The 9,809-nt window shown below is 42.2% G+C and overlaps 1 protein-coding gene across 1 annotated transcript; it reads right to left on the bottom strand.

The window, feature by feature from the left end:
- Positions 1 to 1,421: 1,421 nt before the first annotated feature.
- Positions 1,422 to 9,031, bottom strand: LOC103802979 (digestive organ expansion factor homolog; the record flags this gene model as incomplete). Its single annotated transcript, XM_009075513.1, has 7 exons — positions 1,422 to 1,641; positions 2,710 to 3,120; positions 4,471 to 4,559; positions 6,641 to 6,847; positions 7,367 to 7,375; positions 7,580 to 7,829; positions 8,992 to 9,031. Coding segments are annotated over 7 exons (1,226 nt in total), but the record flags the coding sequence as incomplete, so codon positions are not given.
- Positions 9,032 to 9,809: the final 778 nt, after the last annotated feature.

The raw sequence follows: 9,809 nt of genomic DNA, 5'->3' as shown, positions 1-9,809 counted from the left end.
TTACTATAAGGGTGGTGAGACACTGAACAGGTGGGTGGTGGCTGCCCTGACCCTGGCAGTGTTCAAGACCAGCCTGGATGAAGCCTTGAGCAATCTGATCTAGTTGGAGGAGGTGTCCCTGCCCATGGCAGGGGGTTGGGACTAGATGATCTGTAAGGTCCATTCCAACCCTTAAATTCTACGATCCTATGATTCTGTGGAAGGTGTCTCTCCAACTTCTCTCCCCATCTATGTGAGCCAACTATCACAGATACAGCGGAAGACTCTTCCAAGAATTTCACACAACAGTAGGGACCCCTCCTGCCATCTATTTTAACCCAATGATACAGATAGGGAAAAAAACTATAACAAAGGCACAATTGATTGAATTTCCAGGAAGAAGATATCACTTGTCACAGCATATACAAAAGTTTAGCAACATCAAGTCTTTTTCCTATTTAGAAATGTCGAAGACTGGTTTCAGTAAGGCATAACAAATGTGCTCTAAATTAGACCTTCGTGCAGAAGTAACAGGGTGTGAGGCATAGTAAGAGAAATTATTCTGCTTCCATGATTTGCTTCTGCAAGTAACAGCACTTGAAGTTTCTCCAAGCAATTCTTAACAACTAGTAAGTGGATCAAGCAGACTGTGGTATGGGAGAGGACTGCAAGGAAAATTATTATGCTACTGAAAGTAAGATGCTCTCAGCCTGAGAGGTATTCACTGGGGAAGGAAGGAAGAAAGAGCAAGTGCGACCTGCTCACATCTTCCACTGTATCATTAAATTTCTTGGAATGCCAATTTATCTTTCAAGGGGCAAGATTTCAAAAGCCTCTGATCTGTCAAGTTAAGTTAGAAAAACTGCCTTCTCATCTTGGCAGCTCCAAGAACCAAGCCACTAGCTAATTCTCTGCGTACTGAGTTATTAAACAGCATAAGATTACAATATTATGAAACAGTCTCAAATTTGCTGCTCCTCCAACACTCCTACTTGCTGGCTACCCATTTGCTTTCATGAAAACAATGGACAGCGCAGCAGAAAACTGCTTTGCTCAGTATTGAGCTTTAATTTTGTTCCAACCATTACCAATTACAAGAGGATTGTGAGCAGGCTGATTAAACTCAAAATATATATATATAACATAAAAGAATTTGCTGCATAATCAAGGCTATCCTCTTCAAAATGAGGTGTGGGCAGTCCTGCTAGAATACAGCAGTCACTGCACCTAAATGATTCTGAATTTGATGTGAAAATCATTACATTTATACTTTCTTTTCCTTTTTAAGTTCTGGCAAGGCAAGAAAGATTTTCAGAAAAATCCAAGTAGCCAGTGCAAAACCAGAAGGTCTCACTGGAACTTCCAGCCCTAACAGCTCCTAGACATTTTGGAAGAACTTGCTACTTTACAAGCTAAAAATCATCTGTTCAGTAAGTCATTACCAATTCTGAAGTGGTCATCAATGTTACCAGCAAAGACAGCTTCATAATCTTCAGGTCTTTTCAGGTTGGGGGGCTTCTCTTCTGGGTCAGAGCCAAACTCCCCTTTGAAGCGCTTTTTATTACTTACATCTATTTTTTTTTTGTCATTCACTTCAAGAAGATTGATGAAAATATGCACAATTCGCAGAGCACATTCCCTGAAGGGCACTATCATCAGTACCTGTGTAGATCAACAGTTACAACAGAATAACCCATAAATATGAACACTCACAGTTAACTTTATGTTAAGAAAATTTTTTGACTTGGATCTGTCCTCACGAGGCATCCCAACAACCAAAACACAACAATTCTGACATGCAGGAAGGAGGGAGGATGTGCTGAGATACAGCATGCTCATGAACTGGTGCTGGCCAGCAGCTCAATTTGATTTCCCATCTCATACCCAGGGTACCATTACAGGGGAACTGAAAACTAAGCACATTTCCCTGTTCTCCCCAACCCCCAGACAAGCAAGAGCTCCTGCATTACACAGACAGGCTGACTCCTCAATGGCTGTCAATAGTCCCTGCACAGCTCTCTGAAACAGAATTATCTAATGGGGGAGTCAACACAGAAAACAAAGGCATTTGCCAGGGGTGCAGCAAACACCGAAACCCAACTCTAGAACTGTTCCACAGGCAGATGGCACACAGGTGACAGGCTGGCCATAGTCAAATCCACCTGGTTATCAACTAGAGGATGCTGGGAATCCAATGAGGAATGGTTTGGGGCCCACTTCCCCAACTATAACAGGTAGTGTTGACAATGGCACTGGGATTCCCTGAGGTCTCGCACGTACAAGAAGATCCTCCCAGGCAGGCAAGTCATTACAAGAGCATAAGGACAAAAAAAAAATATTCTGGCACATCCCACACTGAGTGACTCCTACTGAAGATTGATGTGGAGGCACCTGTCTGCACTGGCTGACTTAGGTATGGAAGCAGTTAAAGGTGACATGTTTAGTCCACAGTGATAGGGGGACAATGGGTTCTTGCAGGGCATTTGCCCTAGTCACACAGGACATCACCCAGGCACAATGAAGCGATGTGGAAAGGCACATGCCCAGGAACACATACACAGGACATCACCCAGGCACAATGAAGTGATGTGGAAAGGCACATGCTCAGGAACACATCACCTGAGAGAGCAACAACAGGACTACTTGTGCATAAACTGCCAGGATGTTTGTACAGCCTAAGAAAGAAGCCAGGGTGGAGGTCAGGCAGTCGTGTTAACAGAGCTCTCTTACCTTAGGCCTAGTGAGCCCCTGATCTCTGTAGTCATCAGTGTTGGTCCCTGGCTTTTGGTCTCTTCGTTTGGCGTTGTTGCTGAGCACTTGGGCATTTGCCTTCAGAACATGGTTCAAGGCATGCAAGCAGTAAGCATGCCGGATTTCTTCTCCATTTGTTAAAGCATTTCTTTCTGGATAGAACAAGTCCCGGTATGTATTCATGATACAGAAGAGCTCTCTTTGTAACGGGGTAAAAGAGGAATCGCTTGGTTTGTTCACTAGGGACAGAAACTGTTTATTCACTTTTGGCCAAGTGGATTCTAAGGGCTTGTGGAGATAAAGCTGTTTCACATCAACTTCTTTATCTGCTTTCAAAGTTTTATGTTTCTCCAACGTGGAAGAAAAAGTTAGTTGTCCCAGTCTTGGCCACTGAAAAACCCCAACAAACAACAAAGAGAAATCATATGTACCAAACTTGGTACACTTCAAAGCATATCACTACAGCTGGCAGTTTAATCAAGCTCATGACATTTAGGAAATTATATTTTCATAACACAAGTTGAAACCCTTTTTTTCCTCTCGATTTGCAATCTCTTTTAGAGCCTGCCGGGGTAAATAACAATGACCTCGAGCTCAGTAGATCTGGATGTAGTTTCCAGTGATGTGTCTGTAACTGTCCTCACTTTACAGAAAACTGAGAAAAGATGTAATTTCTGCCCACTCAGCAAGCCAGTGGCTCAAACCATGGACAAGATGAAAACTCTAAGAGTCCAACTGTGCTTACTGGTCAGCTGCAATGAGGTATATACTTTGTTTAAAGAAGAAAAGAAACCCATTAGGGGCTAATCGCAGAAGTTGTGATTCAGTTGCTAAATGCAATCTACTTGGGTGTCTGAATTTGAGGGCAACAGCTACCAGCATAGTAGGGCAAAACTCGAAGCCTTCTGCCATGCAAGTTTCACCCATCTATGCCCATAAGGTAGACACACCAAGTTAGGCAAAGATGTATCATGCATTGCTTCAGGTGGCACTGGTATTTTTGGCCACCACATTCCAAAAAGGAAAAAAGAAAAAGAAAATTTCAAAAAACCCACAGCCTTCTCTCTGACTAACTAACCATTGGATATCTTCCAATGAATGTCACCCAGCATATGGCTGACCAGAATGGAAGGCAACTCTCCAAAACAAAAATCAGATGTGAAAAAGTTAGGAAGCAAAGGTCTGTCTAAAAATGAGTATTTTGAAAATCGATATATTCTGACAAGCAGTAAGGTGGTTTTCTGTTACTGTAATTCACATATTATCACCATTATTAATAATATAGGTATCAAATTCCCTTCACTGGCTTGTAAATGTGTACAGAGAGCCATCCTGAAGCAAGAACATGAAAGTGCATTACAAGTGCTTTTATAATGGTACATGGTCACCTCACAAGTTCAGCTGCAAAGAAAATCCCTGGCATTGTGCTCTCACCACTCAGAAACCAGCCCTGTTTCTACCCCATGTCAAGGTTTTGGGACTACAGATCAAACTCTACAGCTACGTGTTTCAGATGTGTCCCCATATGCCTATAGAACAGCAGACTTCAGATTTTGACTCTTGCTCAACACTACATGGAGAAGAAAACAGTTCAACAATAACAAAATGACCAACTTTTGATAATTTCAGTGCCAACAGCTAATAATAACAACAATTATGACCTACTTCACTTGCATTTAAAAAAAAGAACTATTTTAATCCGAGCATCTTTAGGAACTCTGGACGGCTACAGATTATTACCTGGTTTTGACTGCATGTTTTAGGAAGCGTAGACATTTTCTCTACTTCTTTTTCCTCAAGTTCTTTGTCCATGTGCTGCTTAAATGGATCTATTTATAACAACAACAAAAACATAGCCTGAGAACTATTGCAGCTAATAGTGGAATCAAGTTTCAGAATGGATTTGCAAATGAGACAGACAGTTTCCATGCTGGCCATCACCACAATTAAAACCAGTTATTTCAAAGCTCCTTGAGATGAGTGAAAGGATGTCAAATTCTCTCTACAAGAACAGAGAGAACAGATTTGACAGATTGCTTTTAAAAAAGAAAAAGGAGCACTTATGGAAGTACTGGAATTTTCAAGCACAAAACAAATGTTGGACAGGAAAGCAATATGTAGTAGAAAACACTGTGGCAATTTTCTGCCTTAAGCTCCAACATGCCCATCCCTTGCAGGTGAAACAGGCTGTCAGTAGTAAAGTCCCAAGTGAACTTACTGCCCTTCCTAATTTATAGACAGTTCTGCCCAGGGCTTTGGCCACTGATACAAACACAGTTTGTAATAAAGCAAAGAAATATTGGGTAGGTTTTGGAGAAGGGAGGCAAAAATTGCCTGAAGTGAGCAAAAGTCTGATTTATTTAATCAGCATTTCTTTTTGAAAAGGAAAGGAGAGGCAAAGAACTGTTAAATCATATTATATTCAAAGACACTGGCATGCACAAAGTCACATGCAAAGCTTATTTTGAAAGCCAAGCCCTGTATCCTGCTTGCAGCACAGCAGCGCTCGCTGCATAAAGAAAACTAATTAGGGAACACTCGTGCTTGCCAACAAATATCCGGCCCACATGCAAGTTATCCAGGCAAAAGTCAAGACATTTGCTAATCATGACACTGTTGAGAAAATTTTTCCAGCAATGCAAGTGAACGAGATATCATTTAATTGTACTACAAGCTCTCTCCTCATTTGAGTTTTCCTGGTTCCAGCATTTTTCAGATAAAGTAGAGGGAGAAATGGGATGCATTTTCAGGAACTCTAGTGGTCTCAGGACCTCAGTAGAAACTGATCCCCTTTCTGCTATCTTAGGTGACTCATTTTCTGTAATAAAGACACTTCCAAGTTACAGGAACCGACTGAGAAGCAGTGCATCATTTATAGGTTGAACAAAGCTGTTAGGATACTTAGCATGCAGTTGGAGAGCTATCATTCTCATTAAAATGCAATGCCAACAGCCTAAGTCATACTCTCATGGTAACAAGAACGCGCTGTTTTTTCTATCACATGGCCCTTTGATGCTTCCACACATTTCACGTATCAACCAGGCTGCCTCCCAGATCTAATGTCAGCTGCTGCTCTGAGATGACAAGCCAGCATCACTAGGGATGCTACAAACATATTTCTCTCTCTCAAATTATGCCATCTGATCTTAAAGCCACAGAACATGAAATATGAACAGAAGCTGTGCAAGTGCCAATGCTGAACTATTGCACACCCGTGCAACACAGTCACTGGTATTACATATGGTGGGACAGCTCCGACACCAGAGCTCAGATCCACCCATAAGTGCACTGCAGTGCTGAGATCCTGGGCTGCACACTTAGAAGACACCACACGTGGTCTGCTGATGCCTCATACCTTCCTGCTCCTGGTGCAGTCAGACTCCCCTGCATAACCTTCAACATTCTGAGAGTGCTGAACATTTGTCTAAATTACTGTGGATGCCCCAAGCTTCTCAGAACGTGACCTCTAACTCCACTGAGTTGTGAAGGATGCCCTTGCAGGTCAGCTTTGTGATTATCTCCTGTGCTGCTCGTGCCAAGAATATCTTCCGTAGTCAAGTGCAGGCTTGCAATGCCCTTTGTATTACACTAGCTTTTAAAGCTACTATTAAAGCAATGGAACAAGACACACTCCATGCACATTTCTAGTTCCTGATACATGAGTTTTATCAGTCATAAAGCACAAATCTCAGTCCACAGGGGCTACAGAAAACCAATGGCTCAGCTACACATCTGCACTAGTGCTAAGCATCCCTTATGGAACCAGCTCACATGTGGGCAATACAAAAAATTATATAGCAGAAGAACTCAGAAGCTATACAGTGTATAGTTAGGGTGTTTGATAATTTACACATGTTTACAGATACTCCTCTAGAGACAGATCCCTAAACACAAATACACTGTGTTTTACCTTCTGAAAAACCTTGAGAAGAACTGTTGTCTCTTTTGTCTGCATTGCTATCTCCACTCTCCTCTTCCATGAAATTGGTTTCCAAGCTAAATTCAGATTCGTGTTTCACATCAGTAAACTCCTCATTTGCTCCATGGCGTGGGTCACAAGAGGCATCTGTGCCATCGGCCTGCTCCTGGCCAAGTGTCTGCTCTGCTGTGTCTGTAGCTGTGAATTGTTAGAGAGAAATGGGTTATTTTCTCCTGGAATAGTTACTGTCTGTAATTACTGCTTGCTAGCTTGAGCTACCAATTTTTTTTCCTCCCAAGACTCTATCCAAAAAGATAAAGCAGGCTTTGTATTCTACCACAGAGATGACTTTTGGCTAGCATGCCAAATGTTACATAATACAAAATGTGTTTCTCCAGAGAAAATTACAGAAATAACCTATTTGGGGAATATAGCTTTTAGTTTCCAAAGACCCAAAAATAACTGGAAATAATAAAAATGTGACTCCTCTCTCCCAGAATTTCCTTGCAGACTTCATGAATGAGGATACCTCACCATTAAGGCAGATGCTTCCTTCCAATTCATATATTCTTTCCTCTGGTCAGAGGCAAACCTTTCCTTCCTCTCGGTGGCAGCAGCCAAGCCAGATGCTGCTTGAGAGAACAGCTTGCATCTCCCATGAGTGGGTGAGAATCCCTGGTCTGCTGCTCCATGTGGATTTCCTCTGTGCTGCCGCACAAACAACATCTGAGGAAGCAGCAGCAGGCTGTCTGACGGGAAACGAGCACAGCTACTCTCTCTCCTGCTAAATCCTTCCCCCACACAGAGGCAATGGAGCAACAGTCTCCAAGACAGAAGAGCACCCAGCCAACAATCCAGTCTACACCAGCGTCCCGGCTAAAAATATACGTTAGTCAAACATTTACCAAAGCATGGGAATAGACAAACTACCTTCTTCCTCCTCTGGTACATCATTCTTATCTGGTTCACCTCCATCTGCTTCTCCAGTCTCCTGGGACCCTTCACTGTCCATTTCTGCCTCACTTTCCTCAGCTTCTTCTGATTCACTTTCATCCTCCTCTTCCTCACTCTCAGACTCAGGTGAGGTCTTCAGGGTAGCCAGGAGCTTATGATACACAGAGACCTGTTCCACTTCAGTCTCCGAATCGCTTTCTGCACTTGATTTATCAGAATTTTCAGGCTGGAAAGGAAAACATGAGTGTAACACCAACAACAGTAACAGCCTATTAGGCAACAGGCAAATACCCTCACCTCTGCTTTCAGAGTTAGGTCTACCCTCTCTCATCCAACCCTTATTGCAGATGCCATGGAGTTTTACAAAAAACACTGTTTTATGCTCATAGTTACGCTGGAAACCTCCACTTACGTTTTGAAAGCATCTTGGGAGACAGGCTGAAGTGAGTTGTTCTGCACTAATTTGGCCTGGAGCATCACAAAATCTGGTTCTTTCAGTCTCATCCCAGTGAGAATACTTGATCTCCACACACAAGGCATTTACTGAACTGGCACTGCATTCTTCTAAGAAAACCACACACAGGCTGAAAGTTGTACAAGGGCACCCATGGAAGGGACAGAGCATGCTGGGAATGCTTCAGAGTTTCAAGAAGATAAGTGAAATAGCCCCCAGTTGGCCAAGGTTCCCCGAGGAGTTGGTCAGGTTTGGCTCAGCTGTACAGCTCTATGCTTCAAATGAGCCAGACTCAGAGCCAGTTCTGCCTGGGACTTGCATAAACCAATGTCCAGGTTATAGTCAAAATTATACTGAAACCAGGAGTATAGGCACAACACTATTTACCCCTTTCTTACTTCCTTTCAGCTCCAAAAGGAAAAATCAGTAAATACTATATTAATGCACAAAATTGCCAAAGGAAACAAACGAAAGAGAGTAATTTATTTTTCCACACTTCGAAGTGTTTTATTAATCTGATGATAGCAGAAGTTACCAAATTCTGATTGAAAGAAAAGTAAAGCACTAACAGTCTGAAGAACAGGAATGAGCAGTGATGTATTTCTTTTTTCAAGAGAGAACAAGTGTCTCCCAACTCATGCAACACTAACTTTTTAAAAAAAACTTAAAAGCATTGCTGTAACTAAGTAATAAGCAATAAAAACCAGGAGCTGCAGCTTCTGCCCTCTCATGGTATTGCAGCTTTGAGTTACACATTGTAGAGAACAATTCAGAGGCACACAAAAATCACATTCTTTTTTCTTCTTCCTAGACAGTGGTTTTCTAAAGCAAACAACTTAATCAGCCTGAGTAACTTGGTAACTTGAAACATGAAGTTTTTCACTTCACTGAACTACACAAAGATGAAAGTAAGGAAGAAATAAAAATACCTTACCAGTTCACATATTTGAGTTGCTTCTGGTTTTCCAGAAACCCTGAAAAGAAAGCACTGAAATATGTTACTCTATCAATGATGTTATACAAAGGATGAAAAAGATGAGGGGAAGAGTGAATTGATGAGTTATACAAGTTTCAAGAAAGTAAAAGAAAGCTCAAAACCAAAGCATTACACATTTCTCCTTCAGGAAACAGACTTGGCACTTACCCTGAAGGGTCACCCTCTCAGGTGATGAATACACTGTGTACATGATGCCTAATCGCTCAAGTATAATACTTGATACAACTGATACTTAATACAAGTGATCAATAAATGACGTGAAGCGAAATATAGCTTTAAACAGAAGGCGAGGTGTTACCAGGACTTTGAAAGGATAGTTTGATAGATTTGAAAGGGTAGTTTGTAACAACAAAGTTAACCAGAGCAACAGCCTATCTCTAGCACTAAATACTGATCTGTGAAGTGGGGAAAAGACACAAACTAGAGGAAAACCGGCATCAATTAATCAGTGTTGTGACTGCAGGTCTGCAAACAAGACACAGCACAAGCTGGGCTTAAACTAACCTCAACTCTTTCAAAAAGATGCATATCCTCGAGTGGGACTGAGCATCACTGCACAGGGTGATGCACAGGACACTGCTCCCCAGCAGGCCAGGGCTCTGCCCTCCATCCCGAGTGACACAGACCAAGAGAGTCCCAGAGGGGACACAAACAACAGACCTTAACACTGTGTGCCTGCTCGCAAAGGCATTAAATGTTGAACTGAACAGGTGGCCCAACAGTGCCTTCCTCAGAGACCTCTAAGGCTTTACAGC

Source organism: Acanthisitta chloris, unplaced genomic scaffold (genome assembly GCF_000695815.1).
Source record: "Acanthisitta chloris isolate BGI_N310 unplaced genomic scaffold, ASM69581v1 scaffold37545, whole genome shotgun sequence".
Lineage (NCBI taxonomy): Eukaryota > Metazoa > Chordata > Aves > Passeriformes > Acanthisittidae > Acanthisitta > Acanthisitta chloris.
Note: the sequence above shows the minus strand (reverse complement) of the source record. Positions and strands in the feature narration are given on the sequence as shown.